This window comes from Xyrauchen texanus, chromosome 19, assembly GCF_025860055.1.
Source record: "Xyrauchen texanus isolate HMW12.3.18 chromosome 19, RBS_HiC_50CHRs, whole genome shotgun sequence".
Lineage (NCBI taxonomy): Eukaryota > Metazoa > Chordata > Actinopteri > Cypriniformes > Catostomidae > Xyrauchen > Xyrauchen texanus.
Genome location: NC_068294.1, coordinates 13112055 through 13135548, shown reverse-complemented (window position 1 = coordinate 13135548; position 23494 = coordinate 13112055). Strand labels below are relative to the sequence as shown.

Below are 23494 nucleotides of genomic sequence, written 5' to 3'. Positions count from 1 at the left end.
TATCACTTTGTCTGTGTAAATGAGGAATTGTCAAATCAAACAAAAGGTAAGTATGGAATGCCACAGAGATCAGTTTAAGGCCTCTGCTTTTCTCCTTTTTTATTCTTCCCCTGGGAGATATTATCAGGAATCACGAATACGTTTCCACTGTTATGACAATGATACCCAACTTTATATTTCTTAGAAACCCGACGAAATTTCACAATTCTCTAAATTAGCAGAGTGTATCAATGAGATCAAATACTGGATGGCCAGAAACGTCCTTATACTCAATGCCGGCAAAACAGAGGTACTAATTATTGGACCAAAATCTTCTAAAAATAAGCTGCTATAAAATTATTTTACTCTATATATATGATCGTATTATATGATCATATTAGCCCCATTATATCATTGTTACATTGGCTACCTGTTCAATTTTATATTAATTCAAACATTTTGTTAACTATTCCATCGTGTTCATTATGATCACAAAATTCTGGCCTGTTGATAGTTCCAAGAATATCAAAATCCACAAAAGCAGGTAGATACTTTTCCTATTTGGCTCCTAAACTATTGTATCGATTCCCTAACACTGTTCGAGATTCAGACACACTCACTCAGTTTAAGTCTAGACTAAAGACTCTTATTTATCAATCAACTCACAATTAGGCTGCTTTAGTTAGATCTGCCAGAACCAGAAATATTTATCATGATCTATAACTCTACAAAATATTGAATGGCATCTATGCTAATATTATTCTATTTGTTTCCCTGTCTCAACCTCGGGATTCATATCCCAAGGTTAACAGAGCCGACCAGATCCAGCTCAGTTCCTGCTTGTAGTCGGACTCCACAGTTACATGTCACTGAGTGACGATGACTAAATGCAGCCGGTGCAAGCCAGACATCACATCAGTCTATTACGATGGACTTCAGGGGATGAACTGATGCCAACTCCAACCATAAGACATGGGATACTTCATACGCCATTGCCTGAACCTTGGACTTAGGATAGACCTCACCGAAATAACCTTCCGGTTGAACTGCGATTCACCTCACTGATCTCTGCCTGCGTCACCTTGGTCTAATAATGGACTACACTCTTGAAACGGAATACACAGACTATCAATTTATTGCCAACAAAGGCCTTATTCGGCCAAATAATATAAGACAATTGCATCAACTGTATGTAAACTTCTGCAGTAAATCTAATATGGACTTAAAATACATTATTCATCTTACAGTTCATACAAAATGTTTGTTTAAACACTGGCCCTTAACACTTACTTAGTTTAAGAATTTAAAACCTGCACTGCACACAATATTGGCATTATATTCATGCTGTTAGCCAGAGGGGAACTGGCACCCAAAGTGAGCCAAGTTTTTTTTCTCCATTAACCAACATCTTGGAGTTTATTATTATTTAATTGTTTATTTTTATACACAATTCACAATCATATTTAATAAAAGTACACAATGATGACTCTAAGACTTTATAGATATTACAGTTTCATTTTCTGTTAATGCATGATTTTCTGCTTTGAAACGATGTTTTATGAAAAGCACTATACAAATAAAAATTACTTGACTTGATCATGTGGTCACCCATAACTGATCATCAAGACCCAGAAATATATTGTTTACATATTTTCACACATATACTCACACATGGCCAGTTTCATGCGCAACCACGAATGCAGATGAGAAACCATCCTCATGGTTGAGAGTGCAACTCCGTACGGGATGACACATGCCTGTGACAGGAGCGTAACCTAGCAATGCACAAGAACACCTGATTGAGTTTGTCCTCCTCACATCTTCATTAAACAAATACACTCACAAACACATACCCAAAATTTGGTTTTGTAAGATTTAGCTCAATTTTGGGTCAGTTTTACATTGATGAGACAAAACATTATGACCACCTGCCTAATATGCTGTTGGAACTCTGCGAGCCCACATAACAGTGCTGATCCGCAGAGGCATGGACTCTATAAGACCCCTGAATGTGTCCTGTGGTATCTGACACCAAGACATTTCAGCAGATCCTTCAAGTCCTGTATGTTGCGAGGTGGAGCCGCTGTGTATCAGACTTGTTGGTCCATTACATCCCACAGATGCTGAATCGATTTTAAGATCTGAGGAATTTGGAGGCCAGGGCAACACCTTGAACTCTTCATCATGTTCCTCAAATCATACCCGAACAACGTGTGCAGTGTGGTAGGGCGCATTATCCTGCAGATTATCCCATTCTAGGCACTCTCGGAGGTAGACAGGGGTCATCATGGGGACTCTGACCGGTCTGCGGCTACGCACCCCATACGCAGCAGGGTGACCTTCCATCGATTAGGACATAGCCTTCGTTGCCCTCATGCATCAATGTGCCCAACAGTCTATGGTTTGTTGTTTGTCCCTCCTTGGACCACTGTCGGTAGGTATTCAACACTGCTGAACGGGAGCACCCCACAAGCCTTGCCGTTTCAGAGATGCTCTGACGCAGTCGTCTGGACATAAATTGGCCCTAATCAAAATCACATGCCCATTTCTCCTGCATTCAACATGTTGACTATGAGAACTGATTGTTTGCTTAACATCTAATCTACCCAGACCTTGACAAGTGGCATTGTTAGGAGATGACCTATGTTATCCGCTTCACCTTTGAGTGGTCATAATGTTTTGGTTCATTAGTGTATCTCCAAACAAGACCCAAGCACACACACACACACACACTCCTCTCACTGATATTTTTAGGTATCATTTAGAACACTTATTTTCTACTGATATGGTACTGACTGAGGTCAATGCCAGATCAAGTTCATTTTGTTACTTTTTATTAAACCCGTCCATATAGATGCCAATTTACTGCTCTTGTAAGCAATATGTTTCAATCTCTGGAGGTTGAGGACACGTGTGTGTGTGTGTGTGTGTGTGTGTGTGTGTGTGTGTGTGTGTGTGTTGGAGAGTATTTTACCTTGCATCCCAGTGGGTCCAAACTCTTGACGAGTGAGAAAGATGGCGTGATCGTGGTACTCTTTATCAGTGGTGTCCTTCCTCTGCTGTTCAAAAGCCCAGCGACACACATTCTCCAGGCTCTGAGAAGGGTTGCCCAGCTCTATGAGGCTTGTGGACTGCAAGAATACATCAGAAAGACCTGTCAAACTCAAGGCTAAACTGAATCAGCTAATGGCATTTTCTGTAGGTGTGAATTGTTTCAAGCCTCTGAAATAAGTTAAAGGAATATTCTGGGTTTAATTTACATTTGAAATGCCTGTTTCTGGTCTTATTGTGCACAATTCATGAAAAAAATATTTGTCTTCATAATCTTTGATCAAAATGTATTTGATGACTCTCCTTTTCGGCACAAATCCCTCTTAATTTTTTAATCCCTTGCCTTCATTAACCTGGCTTCATTTTGGTATGCAACACCCACTTCCAATCTAATCAATTCCTGATGGACAAAATCAAGTCCCACTCTACATTATTTTATCGATGTCAGTTAGAAATGTTTAAATAATCTGCTAAAATATGTAATATAGCAACCAAGCTCTTAAAAGAGGTATTCCCTGTAATCTCAGAACCTCTTATTATTATTATTATTATTATTAACTCCTCACTATCCTAAGGACATGTCCCAAGGAACTTTAAAATGGCAGTTATAAAACCCACTTATTAAAAAGCCACAACTTGATCCTGGAGGTCTTGCTAATTATAGACCGATTTCAAATCTCCCATTTACGTCGAAAATACTAGAAAAGGTAGTGTCCTCCCAACTATGTTAATTTCAGTATGAACAATTTCAGTCAGTATTTAGTCCCCATCACATTACAGAGACTGCAATTATCAGAGTTAGAAATGACTTGCTCCTATCATCTGATCGTGGCTGCATTTCACATCTAGTGCTTCTAGATCTCAGAGCTGCATTCGACATGATTGATCACGACATTTTCTAGACTAGAGAATTATGTTTGCATTTGTGGAGTTTTATTAGCATGGTTTAGGTCCTATTTAGCAGACCGCTACCACTTTGTCTGTGTAAATTGTGTAAACTGAGGAATTGTCAAACCAAACATAAGTAAAGTATGGAGTGCCACAGGGATCAGTTTTAAGGCCTCTGCTTTTCTTATTAAATATTATCAGGAATCATGGTTTCCACTGTTATGCCGACAATATCCAACTTTATATTTCTTCAAAATCTGATGAGATTTCACAATTCTCCAAATTAGCAGAGTGTATCAATGAAATAAATGATTGGATGGCCAGAAATGTCCTTCTACTCAATGCCGACAAAACAGAGGTACTAATTAGTGGACCCAAAACCTCTAAAAATAAGCCTCTGAAATATTATTTGACTCTCGATGGATGTACTGTGTTTCACATTGTCTTCAACAGCAAAGAAATTAGGTGCTATATTTGATACCAATCTGTCTTTTGAAAATCAAATTACCAATGTTTGTAGAACAGCATTCTTCCACCTAAGAAATATTGCTAAATTACCTCACCGAAATGACCTGCCGGGTTGAACTGCGATGCATCTCACTGATCTTTGCCTGCATCACCTTGGTCTAATGATGTACTACACTCTTGAAATGGAATACAAAGACTATCAATTAATTACCAATAAAACACAAAACCTTCATCGGCCAACTAACTAGGACAATTGCATCTATGTGAACGTCTGCAGTAAATCCAGGATGGACTTCAAATACATTAGTCATTAATCTTACAGTTCATACTAAATCGTTGTTTAAACACTGGCCCTTAAAACTTACTTAGTTTAATCATTTTAAACCATGACTTGCACTATACATAAGTAATATTGGCATTATATTCATGATGTTAGCCAGAGGGGAAGTGGCCCCCTTTGTATTCCTTGCCACAGTTGCCTTCGGCTTGCTCACTGGTTTTCTAAATACAATTTTCTTTTTTCAGGAGGAAATGGTTGTAAGTAAATAATGTAGTATCAATTTAAACTTATATAAACTTTGATGTTAAAAGTACTCAAAAATTGAATCAACACAATTTACAAAGTGAAATTGAACATGTTGAAATGAAATGTTTATATAAAAGACACTGCAGACATAATGCTGTTAGTATTACAGCTACATGTGACACCCATGTGAACATTGCTCCAGTTTTCTCCCCTGATCTGTGCAGACGGGAGATATATGTGTGGCAAAACATCCAGACAGGAATGCAGTGCTGTGTTGTGATGACGTGGCCACAAGAGCAATGGAAGGAGGAGATCCTTTCCAGATGTGTGTCCTGAAACTGCCTCTCCCTCATGCTTTTTACATTCTATCAGGGTCATGAACTCAGAACAATGCTGCAAAACACTGTGATGCTTCGAGCATCCAGTAGAGGGCAGCTTCACCATTCCAATGCATTGCTTTGGGCCATGAGAAAGAGGGAGGTGGGAAATACAGATTGCTCAGCATCACTCTATTGCTTTATTCTCACATTACCCTTCATTTATCTTTGTTGTATAAGTGACTGATGAAATTTATGTAAGTTTTCTGTGTACAGACATAGTGGATTAATTTAAACTAGCTAAACGCATGATTCATCATGTCTTTATCACGCTGAGATGTTTGCTGATAATGCCAAACAAAGGGTGAGTTTCAGAATTCAGTACACAAGAGAGTTCCTCTTGTTCTTGTTAACGGAATACATGACAGACATGTATGTGTCCTGATTAAAGAAATGTCTCCCCATCTTTTTATGCTCTGTGATCTACCACACACACAGAAGCGAATTCTGTAAACAGTTGATGCACTTTTGTTGTTGCTTTTATTTATTTATTTATTTACACATAAGCTAGCGTATGCGTACAGGGCATGTTATGTAAATTTCGTCATTAGCATGGTATTGCGATGCCTGTTTTTTCTGAACACATGTACTCTGTACACCTAGGCATTGATCAGGGAGTCGGCCATTTCTAGGGCTCTATCACTTGCAAAATCGTTCCAGTGCACTGAAACTTTCGCTCCCTAAAATTTCCCAGAATGCACAGTAAAAACCATGGAGCACCGTTGCTAACTATGATCCCTTACCAGAAACAGTGTCATGTCTTCTGAAGTCTTTGAAGTCTTTAGAAGACAAGCACAAGTGTAAAATTTCAAAGTCAAAATATTATTTTCTCTTTAAAAGTAATATTGTTTGTAATGTCTTTTTTTTTTAGAATGACCATGAAAGGGAAACCATCTTTTAAATATTAGAGTTGTTAGAAGAAGGTTAAAAATACACTCCTTGATATTTTTGTTTATACTTTCATTATAACACCATACATTTGAGTATGTACAACACAAATGCATGACAGTGGCATCTATACAGCAATGTTGTTGATTAATACCAGCTGTGTTTTTATGCGCAAGCTTGTTATCTTGTCTTATTTGTTTGTTTATTTTGGATCTTATTAAAATTTTTCCAAAATGAATGCATATATGAAATAACAATAAAGCATTAAATATAATAGGCTGAAGCTTTAGCTTATTATGCCTAACCTTTTTACATAACATATCCAAATAGGCATCCGGAGATGCCTGCATTTGTGTAACTTGAGTCTGAAAGATTATAAAGACATATTTATGGGTCTTAACTCCTGAAGTGAAAGTCCAGTAATGCATGGCAGTCATAGTGCGCATGCATAAACCACCTGTGTATGTGCACTCGCTACAGTGTTCGACTGTACTAATAAGCTGGAGTATGCATAAACACCATAGTAAACTTCAGGCTTTATTTACTAACCACCTGCAATCTAAATACCACTAAATATGCTTAAATAGAATTACCCATCTTTAAATTTAGTCACTGTCTTTCTTTCCAGCACAAAAATAGCTGTAGTAAATTATGCTTATTACGGATTGTGCTTTATTCACATACTCAGAGCGATTTGCTTGCCATGATCGTCTTAATTCGGAGTGCAATCGTCTTGGTTCCAGAAGAATTATTACTAGTCATTTTTCTCATAAGAATTTCAAAAAATCCTTCATCAAAGAGTTATAAACCATGAACCAAACCATCCATCTTTGTTGTGAATCACAACTTTACATTTTGAGTTAAAGAAAAAAGATGCAGTGCGTCCTAGATGTGAACGGTCGCTCCAGAGCTTTTTTGCCATGATTCTCTGTTTGGTGGATCTTTCTCTGCTGGCTCAAGTGTTCCACAAATTCCACTTTTAAATGTGATTTATTAAAAATGAAGTTGAAATAACATGGACTGATGGCTTCAACAGAAGCATATACTGTACCATCGATTAACAACTGATTAATTAAAGTTATTGTATGAAAAAAAAATACAAATAAATAAATGGCATTTTTACTTCCAGAACTAGACCATTTCACTCTATTAAAGTTACACTAGTACTTCCCATTAAAAGAAGACAGTAAACAGAGTTTTATTCAAAAAGAGTTATTTTTGTAAAACTTTTATACATCATGGTACCAGCGATTCATCAAATAATGATCTAATGATGGAGAACAGTGTTATTACTGGCGTATATCCATACACTGTGGGTTTTCGAGTGCACATTCAGCATTTAAAGAGCAGATTCAGGTGCCAGGATTGCAGTGGTGAAATGATGCTGCGCAGTCCCAGTAAAAGATTGCGCTAGTCTGCTGAATCCTCCAAAACCTAGCACTCAGAACTGGGCCGTATTTGCACCTTTTCCTGATTAATATAATTCCTTTCGTTAATCAGGTGCTAAAACAGTGCAGACAGTACATGAAACTAAACAATTCTATCAGCATTCTCACACTGTTTTCACACATGCACAAATATGCACACTGATTGATGCAGGGTGTGCCATCTCTCTCTCTCTCTCTCTTTTAGTACTAGGTGAGAGGAAGAGATGAACAGATGTGCAGAAGTGGCAGTGATGTTGGAACCTTGTTGGAGGTGTGCGGGGTCACTCAGTTGATCAGTGCGTGCCGCTGCCGGCAGGAACGGTTGCCACAGTAATTGGGAATGATGGACAACCTGCTGGCAAGACGGGCAAGGCTGCATGCTGATTGCAGCTTGGGCGGCAGGGGAGAGGATTGGGTGTGGAAGAACAGGTGTTTGTTTAAGAGCGAGAGAGAGAGGAGAAGTGAAGAGAAAAGGATAAAGACTGAGAGGTATATGTCTTTAAGACTGTGCTATTGAAATTGGAATGTGGGTGATCTAGAGCAGTGGTTCTCAACTGATGGGTCCTAAACAGTGTCAGAGATGATCCAGGGCATGGAGCAAAACTGTCTTTTGGTGAATTCAGCTAACATAGGGACTGGACAATTATTTAAAATGTATTATAGCAAAACATTTATTGTGTAATGATGACCGCACATCTGGAGATATGTTTAACTTGAAGTGTAGCAGACTCATTTTTAAAAGGGTAGCTTAATTACTCAATAGCAGCTTGCAACTGTTTGGGAAGTCACTTCTCAAAAACTACTTTGGACATGCTTGCTTTGTCTTGAAAGGTATTATTCCATTTTAGTTTGTTTAATGTTCAACCGACTTAGAAATTGCTGTCATGATAATCCTGGAAGAATGCGTTCACTCATACATTCTGAACGCTGACACATTCTTGAATTGTACTTGTATGAATCAAGTCATACAACATTTTAAGCCACCGTGAGAGACAGCTGAATCGTGACCAGAAACAGATAGAGAATGGAAAGGAGCACAGGGACACAGGGATGAAGAGGGAACCTACAGAGAGGTAAACTGAGAGAGAAAGAGAGACCTGTGTGTCAACTGCCAGATGAGTTGACATGGGACAGTTTGAATTTTAAGAACTTAATCCTGGAAAGACAAGGCCAGAGGGACAATCACCACAAATCAGCCCAGGATATGCCATCTGCCTGACCCGCCGCAGACCTCTGTCTGTCTCTCTCACTCACCTAAAACCGCACGTAATCACCATGTACCCCACGCACTATCCTTCACAGAGGAAAATCACCATTTGTCATAATGGCTGGGGGTGGTTGGGGCTCAGTAAGAAGAGGAAAATTTGAGGGCACCATAGCGTTGTTAGCAATTCCTCCCACTGGGTGAATTGACATTTGTGGTAATGGTAAGCTCCATCGCAGAGATAGAGTGGTGATGGATTGTCACGTTTAAGTGGCTTAAAAATATCTGCTTTACAGGTTACACATCCAGAGAGCACTCCGGGAGACAAGATCCTTCCCTGCTGAACCATCAATACAGACTGGAAAATTGGTTAATGTGTCAAGTTCTCCATTCATTAATGGATGTATTATCCGTGACAACAAATTATTCGGATGTTCCTAGAGGAAAATTGTATTGCTCAGGGTTTACTCTTTCAAAGCTCTGTCTGTTATGTTTTATTTAAAGGTGAAATGTGTAATTTCTGTGCCACTACCAAACAGAATTATAAAAATAATGAAAGATAGTTAGGCCTCACACTCACACCATTGTTTGGGTCAATTGGTACGTTTACATGCTCATTTATAATCGAGCTATAGCGGGTTATCGCGTAGTTTAGCTACAGTCTTCATCTGTCAGTTAGGGTGCACATGACAAAATGCTTAAATCACGTTTTTGAAATCGTATCATTACAGTTTTCAAACCATTATTACTTATTACAGTATATCAAACCATTTGAATGTATTATCATAAACCCCTGCAGTTTTTTGTCTAGATATGTTTTTTTTTTTTTTCCAGTTTAGATGAGAAATTAACTTACGTTACGGAGAGTAGTGATTATTAAATAAATAAATAATAGTAATAAATAAATAATCACCTGATCATGGTCATTTGATCCAATTGTGTTATTCTTTTATTTTTGGAAAAGCAATTTTTGTGCAATTAAAATTCCAACACTCGCATGCCAGCACTCAAAATGAACTCTGACCAGACTGCACCCAATGCAGCTCTTGAATAGTGCATAAAGATTAAAGACCAAAGTATACGTTGTTTGTCTGTGTTGCTGATAAGATCATGCACAGTATGCAAGATGTACATTTTGTCCGTGTGCGACCTACATTTTCTCGACACACGGACAGCCCTCCAATATAATATAATAGCTACTGGTCTGCTGGGTTCCAAAAACAAAAGTGTAAATATAAAATGTATCAAAATAAAAGTTATACATAACATATTTTAAGTAAATTGAAATATTTTTCATGTCATTCATATGTTTTTAAATCCTATATGATTCAAAGTTAATAATGAATAAATAACTTACACATAAATATGACTTACACATACACATCGTCATAATTGGGAAAGCTCATAAACAGAATAATTTATCACAAATCACAATAATTTTTTTGACAATTAATTGTCAGGCAAATTTAAAAATCGTTACGTCCATGACAGGCCTAGGTACGGACGTGCTAAAAATGGACATGGAAAAGAGGAAAAAACATCCAAAACGCTTTGAAATCTGCAAACTTTGACATTTGAATGGCATGATTGATGGAATTAAGACTGAAATCACAATATGGTATTTTTCTTGACTCGCGGACAGTCCTTGCTATGTGCATCGTTCTGTAGACAGTACTAAAAGAGTGATAAACCGCATTCACATGACCCGCTGGAGTGAAGCATTAGCATTCAGTTCGGATGAAGCTGACATTGCCAGTGCTAAAAGAAAAAAAGACGTTCTCTACAAGCTCTTTTTATGTGGAGTTCAAAGCAGCAAATCATCGAAATGCGGATTCACATTTTCTGTAGCAAAGTGGACAGAACTATTAATATTGTGGAGTATGAGGGCTTAAGGGATTTAATGCCCATTGCAACTATGGGAACTAGTTTTTTCAATTAGTCAACCTCCCCCTTTAGACTTTGGGAAATGTTTAATGTTACTTGAATTGGTGCAATTGTATTGCTTTTCTATCTTTATTCTGTGCAATACTTAATTTGAAAACTATTAATAAAATATTATTGTTAAATATTGTTTTCTTTTATTTTCTAAAGAAATTAAATGCATTTGTTAGGAAAAGAAATATAAATATATATATATATATATATATAAAAAATATACTAATCTAATCTCATTTAATAGCTATTGGTTGGATGGGTTCCAAAAACAACAGTGTAAATATAAAATGGATCAAGATTGATGTTTAAAGAACAGCTTTACGAACGATTTACACAAAAATTAGTTTTGCTCATGTTTTATGAATGAGGCCCATTGGGTTTTAATTAGTGGGAATAGTGGCACCCCAAAAAAATACAAAAAATAAAATAAGGCACACTCTAAAGTGGCTTTCAGAAAAATCTTTAAAAAAATTAAAAATATATATATTTATATATATAAATACACATTCTTCTAAATGACGACAACATATTTTGACACTGTCTGGTTGTCAAATTAAGTGGAACATTTTCATAGTTAATGTGATGAACTACAACTGTGGGTACTCTGATTGGACACCTGACTTCATACATCCTCTAAAATCACCTTGGAACAGCTTGGTTAAAAGTACTTACAAAACTGTCTAAGAACAGTCTAGCATCATTTGATTTCAAAGATTCATACAGTTTTAAGAGTAGCTTAAATGTCTAAAAGTGCCCAAATGCAGTACATTTGCGGTTACTATAGGTCTTGCAAATATAGGCTGGTCCTAGATCAGTTAATGGGGCTAGGTCCTCCACATCTGAGACTGACAACCTGATCTGAGATCAGCTTCTCCACTGATCTCCACTTACAGGAAGAGAGGCATTTTATGGAACTGTGTTTTTGAACAAGGCAGGGTCATCTTAGATTGTTTATCTTGCATTCTTGATTCTACTTCCCAGAATACTTTGCTCGAACCCATAAGGGAATTGGTGTTGTGTATGTGTTGGGGGGTATTCTTGAGGCAATTGCATAACATCAGCACTCTATGTGCTTTGGTGTTGAACTGTGAAGGCGTGCAACTTTGAAAAGACTCCCTTGGTAATGCTATGCTTTTAGTTTCCCGTTTGTTCAGTCCAGTGGTATAACAGGCCCTACTGAAGGCCATGGTGAGCACCCAGCACAAGCGGGTGGGAAAAGATGTGCATGTACACTAAGATACCGGTGTGTTTATGTATTTGTGTAGGTGCGATTGTGAAAGAGAGGGTGAAAGACAGAGAGAACAGGAGTGTATATGCAGCTGATACAATATGTAAATACAGAACTGCAAAAGTGTTAAATGGATACAGACAGTGAGCGCTAAGAGGGATCATTTGGGGATTTTTGTGAAAGGGATTTTTTTTTAGGTTACATCAGTAAACACTAAACAGTCTGTACTCCTTATGTCTTTAAATTAATGCACAGATAAGCATGAAATCGGTTACTGATTATAACTAGCCTCCATCTAACTAGCAAACCACTATATTTCAAATGCAAAAGTAATTACAAACAGGTTTAACAAAGACTCCCCCCATCTGCCATTGGATGGACAAACAGGTCCTCCCAGTCCAAACTCACACCATTTGATGCATTGTATCATTAGATGCATGATTAATACTGACACAGATGCATACACATGCAATGTCTTACTTTTTTGGCATCCACCAAAACGATCCGAACTAGCACCACGTTAATTCGCGCCCCCAGGGAATGGTCGTGATAGATCTCGTTCACCTGTGAAGAGAAAAAAGTAGCATTAGATCCCACATTAAGAGCTTAAAGTGAAACAGGCTTAAATGTTATGACAATTCCCAACTGCAAATACTAAGAATAATAGGCTAGCTATAGAATACAGTCTACAGCAAATTAAATGTTTGGGTCTTTGAAACTCATGTAACAGAGTTCAAACTAAAGCACTTTGAGGATCTGTTCCAAAACCTAGTGAGCTGCCTCGCTACTTCCTGCCTACATAGGCAAATATCTTCTATAGCAACATCCTAACAGAAATGGGTCCTCATAAGTGAGCGATTTCGAAAAAAGGCAGCAAATCCTCCCACACAGCGCATGTGCAGTGTAACTTTTACAAAATTTTAGGTTTTTGACAAAAATGTCTATAATGTCAATATTTCGTTATGTCAAATTCATTCATTGTCGCCAGTTTTAAAATGGCATATACATTTTAGTCAACAAAAATAACATATTTTAGTAGATGATAGTGTGCAAAATTACAAAAACTGTGTCAAACTGCTACATACCAAACTTTATAAAAATGTATTAACTTTTGCATCAAACATATAAAAGCTACATACAAAATAAAATGGTCCTTGATGCAAAAACTCGAAATCATGAAAGTGTAAAATAAATATAATGAAACTACTTGATATTTTTAGAAGTTATTGTATTCTGATTTCTTCATGTTTTAGAGACTATTATTCATTTGCGATATATAAGATACGCATTCTGACTAGAGCATAACTTTGTTCAAGTTCACCTCTCCATTTGCTTCATTGTCTGTGCAGATGTACAGTTGAAGTCAGACGATTACATACACAAAGTTTGAAGCAATTAAGGTATTGGTTCATCCTTGGGAGCAATTTCCAAATGCCTGAAGGTACCAGGTTCATCTGTACAAACAATAGTATGCAAGTATAAACACCATGGGACAACGCAGCCATCATACCGCTCAGGAATGTAATGCATTTTGTCTCCTATAGATGTAGTTTGGTGCGAAAAGTGCAGATCAATCCCAGAACAACAGCAACAGACCTTGTGAAGATGCTGGAGGAAACAGGTGGACAAGTATCTATATCCACAGTAAAACAAGTCCTAATGTGACAGGGCGGAGGGCAGGGCCGGGTCAGGATTATACACACCCGGTCAGCTGACCGTAAACGATATCTATCTCGTCGCACTACCTTCCGTAGTCGGCCTTTTTCCCTCTCTGTGGCTTCATTAGCCTGATAAGGGACCGGGTGTGTATAATCCCGACCTGGCCCGCCCTCCACCCTGTCACACCTATATCGACATAACCTGAAAGGCTGCTCAGCAAGGAAGAAGCCACTGCTCCAAAACTGCCATAAAAGGCCAGACTACAGTTTGCAAGTGCACATGCATTACATTTTGGAGAAATTTACTCTGGTCTGATGAAACAAAAATAAACTTTATGGCCATAATTACCATCGTTATGTTTGGAGGAAAAAGGGTGAGGATTGCAAGCCGAAGAACACAATCCCAACTGTGAAACAATGGGGTGGCAGCATCATGTTGTGGGGGTGCTTTGCTGCAGGATGGACTGATGCACTTCACAAAATAGATGGCATCATGAGGAAGGAAATTTATGTGTATATATTGAAGCAACATCTCAATACATCAGCTATGAAGTTAAAGCTTGGTCGCAAATGGGTCTTACAAATGGACAATGACCCTAAGCATACATCCAAAGTTGTGGCAAAATGGCTTAAGCACAACAAAGTCATGGTATTGGCTTTGACATCACAAAGCCCTGACCACAATCTGATAGATAATTTGTGGGCAGAACTGAAAAAGTGTGTGCGAGCAAGGAGGCCAACAATCCTGACTCAGTTACACTGAGAACTGTCTAGTAGAAATGGGCCAAAATTCCAGCAAATTAATGTGAGAAGCTTGTGGAAGGCTACCCAAAACGTTTGACCAAAGTTAAAAAATGTAAAGGCAATGCTAACTAATACTAACAAAGTGTATGTAAACTCTTACCCACTGGGATATAAATCATTCTCTCTACTACAATCCTGACATTTCACATTCTTAAAATAAAGTAGCGATCCAAACTGTATGCAAACTTCAACTGTAAATTGTAATATTACTTATATGTTGTGGATATAGTGTTATAAATAGTATGTTATAAACCTTATTGTAAAGTGAATAATTTTGCCAGTGTTCAACTCGTTCTGTTCACGCAGTTCAAGTGGGGAAATGCCCAACATTATGGATTATTGGATTTTATCACACAGATCTCTGGAATATTTGATTCTGGTTGGTCAATAGTGCTGGGTGGATTACTTATGAATTGTAATATGGTACTGATTACAAATTGCATGACAAAAAATACAATCCATAAAGTAACCTCATAGATTACATTTTTGGGTAATATAATCTGATTACTTTTGGATCACTTTCAACCAAATTCTTTTTATTTAATGACACATGTATTTGAGTAGGTTAATCATTTTAACATAAAAGTACAAAGAGGAAGAAAATGTATTCCATTCTTTTTACAAACAAAAAGAGCATCACAAAAAGAGCTCCTTATGACATTTTTAAAAACTGCATAAAAATTACATGAATGAAATAAACATGAAATCTAACAGCAATGACATTGCATGGGTAAAATGTATAATTCAAAACTCTGAGACATCAAGTTCATTTTAAGTACACAAAACAATAGCAGAACATTAATTACTATAAAATCAACAGCAATGACGTTGCCAAGGTCAAAACTTGTTACAAAAAAACTGAAAACCTTTTAACCCTTACTGCTTACTAAAAGTCCATGACCTATTCCAAAGCTGAGGTACAAGATTTTATCTTTTGAACAGCAAGAATATTCTAAAAGAGCAGAATATTTTAAAACAGCAGAGTTACAACAAGTCACACAAGTAACAATTGTCACGTTTTATGTCCAGTTTCATGCAGTGGACTCTACTGCATCAGCAGAAACAGTCGAGCGATAGACTTTGTTCCATATTGCTGCATATTTTGCAGTTTAACTATTTTGAAGCCTGCGGCCACGACCCTTACAGACAGCATCCATTAGATCCTTTAAAATCTATTAAGTTAAATGTGTGAGCAGCACACCATTGGTGAGGTAGAATGAAATAATATATATATTTTTAAAATACCATTATCAAGGTAATTTTAAGTGCATAAAAGAATAGAAACATTACATCATCAGACATTAATGAACCTGAAATCAACAGCAATACAATTGTAAGGTCAAAGCTAACAGCTAAAAACTCTGACACAATTATTTTTAACCCTTATGGCCAAAGTATACTTTGTGCATCCACATTGCTGATTGCGTGTGTGATGCAAATGACATCATCAGCACAGCCACACGCTTTGACAGCGCCACCTACATTTTCTTGACTGGCCTACGCGTTCCTCGTCTGTGCATGTCATCTGCACATGCACTGGCTATTGACTGTACTAAAAGAGTATCACAAAGCAGCTGTTGTGTGCATGCGTCGAATGTGTTCATGTTCTCTCGCGGTCAGAAAAGTATACTCACAAAGGCAACGTGGTTGGCAGGCAGGATCTAATCCACAACGCGCAAAAACAAAGTATACATGGGCCTTTACTACTTAGTAATAAGTACCTATTCCTTAGCTGAGGTGCATATCATACAGTTTTATTTGACAAGTAGTCTTGTAATAAGCTGGATAATGAGTAGTCAGTCATTTTTGCATTATAAACAGAAATCTGAAGCAAACCAGTGGTTCAAATCAGCTGTTCAGCAATTTCTTTCTTCTCACATATTAATAATAAGATGGATAATGAGCAGTCAAATGGTCATTTTCAGTTATTTTTCCAATGAGCTCATCACAGTGCATTCTGGGATTGTTTACCCAGGAAAGGATACAAATAATGCTACCTTAGAATTTGACCAAAATGAGGTATGGCTAAGGAGAGAACATCATTTAGAAAGACACCTTGTGAAGTATTTGTGTCTGGAGTGGGCCTATAATGCCTCACTAGGATTTTGAACCCTATGTTTTATTCAGTTATTTCCATAGATTCCATGTTTGGGAATCGTTCAGTGTCTATTTAAGACCTGCTCACACACATGGCACAAAAATGCTCATTCATGCACAGGAGTTAATCTCAGTCGACAGCATTTGTGACATAATGTTGATTCCCACAAAATAATTTCATCCCTCCTTTTCTCTCTTTTTTTCTTATTAACTGGACATTTTACCATACACATACTGTAGATGAGCATATACTTTTAGCATTTTAAAGAGCTGATTCCAGTATCTAAATCACAGTGGTATAGAGAGAAATGCTACACAGTCCCAGAAAAGTAGATCAGAAAGTTTACAGGCAATACCTTCAGTAACATTTCAGGTCATGAAAAGACTTTGTTCCAATCTACAAAATCACAAAGGTTCTCAAGTTTAGTGCAATGCTGAAAGACTGTCATTAAGACTTGTCACAGAAGATTCTACATTAAATTAAAATCAGGCATGCTTTGTTTTTGGTGGAAAAGTCTGACCAAGAAAACTTCCCCTACCTCTTGCATTACTTAAAGCAGTGGTTTCAACAGGTTTGCCTTAAGACCCAGATTTTATACTAGACATCGAGTACCGACCCACCACGGTACCAAAGTTTTTCATTGTAAAAAACTTTTTGCACCAGTAAATCAAATATTGAAATGTCATGTAAGCGCAGCGTAGTTCTAGCGGGAAAACTAGCAGCTGTACGTCATCGCACCATTAGCTGGGTAATTTCCAGCTAATCACATGTAAGCCATTGCTTTATAAGTCTGCTCACAATATATTACATTGCTGTTTCAGTGTGCTAACAAGGCAACCTCCACCATTTAAAAAGCAAAAATCGAGGTTACAGTGAGGCACTAAAAAATAAAGTGAGTGGGGGCTAATTTTTGGAGGATTTCATGTCAGAAATGTGAAGCTTTTAATTTTATAAAAGCACTTAAATGTATTCTTCTGTTAAAACTACTGTTTTATTTTAAATGTAATGTTGTTAAAATCATAATGCTTTAGGGTTTTAGGGTTTATAGCTTTACATCATCATGTCAATGAATTTGAAAATTAGATACACTGTAGCTTTACACAGAACAATGTATTATGAGTAAAATGTATAATGTAAAATTATGTGAACACACATATTGTTTGTCTTATGGCTATACTTTTAAACAGTGAGTATGATTTAACATTTGGCCCCATTCACTTCCATCGTAAGTGCCTCAATGGAACACAGATTTTTGCTTTTTTTAAAGAAAATGAGGGACAAGTTAAAACTGATTTTGCGTATCAGTTTTACGTATGCCACAGATGCTGTTGATTGAACTTAACTAGAATTGAATCCAGAATATTCCTTTAAATTGTGCCGTAATATTCCAGAATGGCGTTAAATAACCTTCAATGAAAAAAAAAAATGTTTTATTTGTCTATGCATACATTTTTTTTCCAATCCATTCACAACTGTGTTGTTTGATCTAGTACACGTATCACATTCCCATCAAGCACGATTCCACTAAAATCACAGCGATTCTTTGATTGATAGATCTCTACCAATAAAAGCTTTATTGTTAATATTTATATATATGGATTTTTACTCCTTTGTCCCCATAAAGAGAGCAAAACCTGACACACACGCATAGAATCACACATAGACAAGCTTTACAAATCAAAATCTGAGTGGGATGCCTTAATCTGTAAGAGAGCCTTTTCATTTCCCATGAATCTCCAGTTTGACTTCTCACCCCTGCCTCGGCCATCTTTACTTATTCAGTTTGCTGAAGGATAGGCCTAATGCACTGTGGGAAACGCGGTTCTCAGACAGAGAGGGAGACAGAGGCAGACAAATTGGTACAGAAGTTCAGACATTGTGTCCTCTGCCGCTCTGGAAGCCTGCTAATGAGACACTGAGATGTATACACAGCCAACAATAATGAGATTTCTGATGGACAGACTGCGGGGAGGGGGAGAGAAAAAAGAGACGCAGATGGAGAAAAAGGAAAAGGGTTTAACGGGGGGTGGTAAGGAAGAAGGGAGCAGAGGTGCAAAAAGTAAAAGACGGAAAGGATGTGGTTATACAACATGCTTTTGGAAGCCGATGTATTGCTGTATAAACTCAACTGCTGTTTTGACATGTTCATTTCATTGGTTGCTTAGCAACCACAAACTTCAGAATGGGGAGGGGCACAGCCTGATTGTAGCCTGAATCCAGAGATAATTTAGCAGAGACGATTCACTTCTATTTAAATGAATGTGATAAATTGGAACACTCAACCAAGAAGCTCTGAGCACCCGACAGTCAACGGATATAGAAAGGAAGTCCCGCCTTACAGTTAAAAGAACCAATCACCTTTTAGATACAGACATCGCCTGTCAATAAACTCTTGAACTCAAATGCGCATTAGCTATACAAGTTATAACAATTTAGTTTTTTTAGCATAATATGAGGTAAAGAATTTATGATACCAGTGTTGTCAGATTTTACTGCTGATTTGAAATATGTTCTTCGACCGTAATTTTGACAAGCTACTTTGGGGATTTCGGTCTTTCCCCTTTCAAGTAGAAGAGCTGCACTAGCTTGAGTGGAAAGAGTGTTCCAACAATGGCAGACAGTGGACTGGCTTGCTAGAAAGACTTTGCTGCATCTCTTTATTCCTCTAATTCCCTCTGCATTTGACACTCAGAATATTTGTTTTTTGTTTGTTTTGCACTGTCTGCTCATCTTTAGTTTCTTTGCATTTGTTGGTATTTTTCTGTCAGGAGCATAACAACCATAATATAAAACTGATAGCCTACAGTAGGTTTTGATCCTGTATGCTGATTGGTTAAAGCATTCTAGTTGTGCTATAATTCACAATAAAATATCTATATATATATTTTTTTCTTTTATAGGGGATTTTAAATATGAATATTTTGCATAAAATAAATACAATTAAAATATATGGTTTATGTACTTATTCAATGGACCATTGAAACTACTGCAGCGATTGAGAAGAAGAGTAATAACCAGTACCACTAAAATGTTTCTATTTGCACAAATTCTAAAAGAAAATATCTGGATTTGTGTTTCAATGAATTTCCAAAAAGAAGCTGAACTTTGTAGGAGCTTGGTGGGTTCAGGCAATTAAATGCAAAGAAGATAAATTCTAAATAAATTCAATATTCAATGAAATGTAACTTTGTCTGTGGAAAGTATTTGCAAGAAGAGGAATAACAGCAGTCACTCACAGGTGGAATTGTGAAACACTTTTGAAATCTAAGCTGTTCCGTCATGGTTTCAATGCAATGATTACACATCACAACTAACAAGAGAGTGTGTGTTTAACAGAAGTTAGATGGAGCGTGACATGGGTCCCTCCACTTCTTCACATCTTGTGGCGCTCCCACACAGTGTTAGTTTTATCAAGTACAACTCTCAGATTTTTTAACTGTGCCCTCTTTTTTGGGAAATTTAGCAATTTATAGTGACAGATTTGTAGATTGTTCCTTTAATAAATATGAGCCTTCCGATTTAACGCACAACCTCTCAATAATAATTAATTTTTATAGACTTGCCTTTGTATTCGTGTAGATAACCCTCAAAAAACAACTTGTAACTTGTTCACGAATGCCTATGTGTGAAAAGGGTACATTAAAGTTCCAAAAGGTCCGGTCTCTACATTTGCTTCACAGCGAAGGTCCGGACAATAATAACTTGACACAGTGTCAATAGTCAGTATGGCTTTGAAATTATATACCGCAATAAAGACACATTTATTAGTATTGCTATTGTTCATTTTCAAAAAGACAGCAGTAGCACTTTGTAAAAGAAGAGAAAAAAATGAAAGTCAAAATAGTCTCTTAATAATTCTGGAAAGGATTAGGACATTTGGGTCCCAGAGACAGCCAAAGTTGTGGCGTGTGGGGGATGTTCTACCAATAGATTTAAATATTCAATAGTTCATTAATCAAGAATATTTGATATTGACTATTTGAAATATGACTATTAAAATATACGATCAATTGTTAATTTTGAAGATAAATGACAGCAGTCTGGTATGCAGTTAAATATTTATACACTTAATTCATTATTATTAATATTACTATTATTTATTAGAATTATGGGGGTTTATTGGTATCCTCTGAGAACAGTTTTAGAAAGTAAACATTTGTATATTTTCCTGAGTATATAAGTGAGAATCCCCCAAAAACAAACAAACATTGCACATCACAACAGTGCAGCTTAAAAATAATGTTTGCTATAGTTTAGTATAATAAGGCTGACAATCAAATAATGCTAACATTTGTAGCAGAGAACTCTACAAGGCTATTAACTAGTGATTTCAACGTTTTGGTTGTCTTTCCTTGTCATCCATGCCAGAGATGAAGATGTCTCAGATTAATTTTCACAAAATTAGAACAAAAATATGTTTGTTTATTTAAAATGCTCGTAACAAAACCCATTTTAGAAATATGCTTAGAAAAACGATTAGTCTAAAAGAGTTCTGGAACCACGTTAACTTGTTCTGTGACACACCTGGCTTAGGTAAACCATCTACTGTCATTAAAATAACCGTGTCTGCATTCCTACTTCTGCGGCACATCATGTCTACTTACATTAACGTGGGGAAGAGAGGAGTATAAGAGAAGAGAAAGTGCATCAAAGTGTGTTTGGTGCTAGAGAAAAATATTTGAGGATACAGCGTCGAAAGTTCAGTGCTATCTACACCCTTGAGCGCTTGATGCGTACACAACTCCATTGTTTTGTCACTCAGCTCACTTAAAATGTAGAAATGGTGACATGAGACAAATGTTGTCACGATGTCTTCTGGTGACTCTTGTTATATACTTATAATCAACAACTTTAAATAAATAGTTTAAAAATGTTACATTGTTTTTACACAAGAATGTAATTTGAAATGCTTCAAGGGATTGTAGTTAATTCCCTCATTAACCACATTAGGTACACAATCTTTACCTTTTGTCTTTTTGTCTGATTTTCAAATATTTATAAGTAGGTAATGTTGTGATTCACCTTGGAGATGGTTGATTTGGTTCATGGCTGAGAATTTTTTCTAAAGGATTATATGAAAAGGCTCAATGAAAAAAAATAATAATAATGGGAAAAATACTTCCTGGAACAAATACCAGAACCAAGATGGCTAAAAAAGTGGGTGAACGCTGTATCAACTATGATGTGAAACTCCTGCTCATCATATTAATGTGCAGAATCCAAAGCTGATCACTATTTTTGTTGCATAGCAACGATATGTTTTGTCAGTTCTTAATAAGATCCGATTCTTGTTTACAACCATACAAACTAAAATTCATAAGCTGGGCTTATAAGGCTTATAATGTTCCTCCCTCTTTTCTCAAATAGTTTTTATGCCTCTGGTTTCTATGGATCTCTAGTTTCACAAACTTACACAAAAACTTTTTTTGTTTATTTGATCCCCTTTTCTCCTAATTTGTAATGCCTCATTCCCACTACTTAGTAGGTCCACATGGTGGCGCAGTTACTCGCCTCAATCCGGGTGGCGAAGGACAAGTGTCAGTTGCCTCCGCTTCCGAGACCGTCAATCCGCGCATCATATCACGTGGCTCGCTGTGCATCACACAGTAGAGACTCGCAGCATGTGAAGGCTCATGCTACTCTCCACGATCCACAAACAACTCACCACGCACCCCATTGAGAGCGAGAACCACTAATAACGACCACGAGGTGGTTACTCCATGTAACTCTACCCTCCCTAGCAACCAAACCAATTTGGTTGCTTAGGTGACCTGGCTGGAGTCACTCAGCATGCCCTGGATTCAAACTCTCGACTCCAGGGGTGATAGTCAGCGTCAATACTTGCTGAGATACAGAGGCCCCCACTTTTCTAAATTCATAATTTCTTCCCCTCAGTTTCAAATCAGTGTATGTGTCTACAGCTGACAAAAGCTTCTCTTTGAAACTGGTGTTCAGGCCTTTTCCGTACTGTTCCACAACATTTCTTCAGATATTCTATAGAGCAGAGCTCTCGGACTTGGTTGCCTTAGTAACTTTTAATACATATGACTGGTAAAGGCATAGATGATTTCCAGGTGACCATGACTCCAGTTATGTGAATGTTAATGATCGTTAAACTGAGGAACAACTTTCATAAGAACACACACTGTGCGACACCTCAGGACTCATTTAGGATTAGGAAAAAATGGTGCATGATGAATAATGCCTTGTTTCCAGGCTTCACTTCAAAGTGAGAAAACGACTGACATTGAACTTTGGTTTCTGCCACAAAGGTATTTACATTCACACATTGATGGAATGGTTATTAAAGCAAAGTTGGATGCATATTCTAATATTAAAGGAATAGTTCACAAAAATGTTTAATTCCGTCATCATTTCCTCAACCTTATGTTGCTCCGTACCCACATTTTTTTATATTTGTTGATGCTGTTGTATATTTTAAAACATTTGTAAAAGATAAAACAACCTGAACATATTAACTCACTTATGACATAAAATTAACCCAGCAATTCTGTAAAAACGAACCAGCATTTAGGTTGAATAATTAACCCATTTTGCTTGGTTAAAATGAACAACCCAACTTGCTTTGTTAGATTATCCAAAAATTCAAAAGTTCTGTCCCATATTTTAACAGCAGTTGGGCTAATAAACAACCCAATTGGGATATGATTTTTGTGCTATATTCCAAGTCCTCTGAAAACCTACCATAGCTTTGTTTGAGGAACAAACCACATTTTCTCTGATAATCTTCAGTGGGCTCATTCCAGATGAGTATAGTGCACAAGTTGTATGGACTACCTTTAAGATACTTGTACAGTGCTGGTTTTTGTCATTCTGGCTCTTGCAAGATCCTGTCCCAATTCACCTTTTGTGTTCCATGGAAAAACAAAGCAAGTTCGTAACAACATGGGGGTGAGTAAATAATGTGAACTATTGTTTTAATTTGAATCATCTCTGTTTTAA

General features: G+C 37.1%; 1 protein-coding gene across 2 annotated transcripts in view; it reads right to left on the bottom strand.

Annotated features, from left to right (window-relative positions):
• The window catches only part of LOC127660198 (A disintegrin and metalloproteinase with thrombospondin motifs 2-like), a 257731-nt gene that overhangs the window by 60138 nt on the left and 174099 nt on the right, over positions 1-23494 (bottom strand). For both annotated transcript variants that reach the window (XM_052150320.1, XM_052150321.1), the window contains exons 5-7: positions 12452-12535; positions 2954-3110; positions 1649-1754 (exon numbers count right to left, since the gene is read on the bottom strand). In XM_052150320.1, the coding sequence (XP_052006280.1) occupies positions 1649-1754; positions 2954-3110; positions 12452-12535 (347 nt within the window). The remainder of the gene's footprint in view (positions 1-1648; positions 1755-2953; positions 3111-12451; positions 12536-23494) is intronic.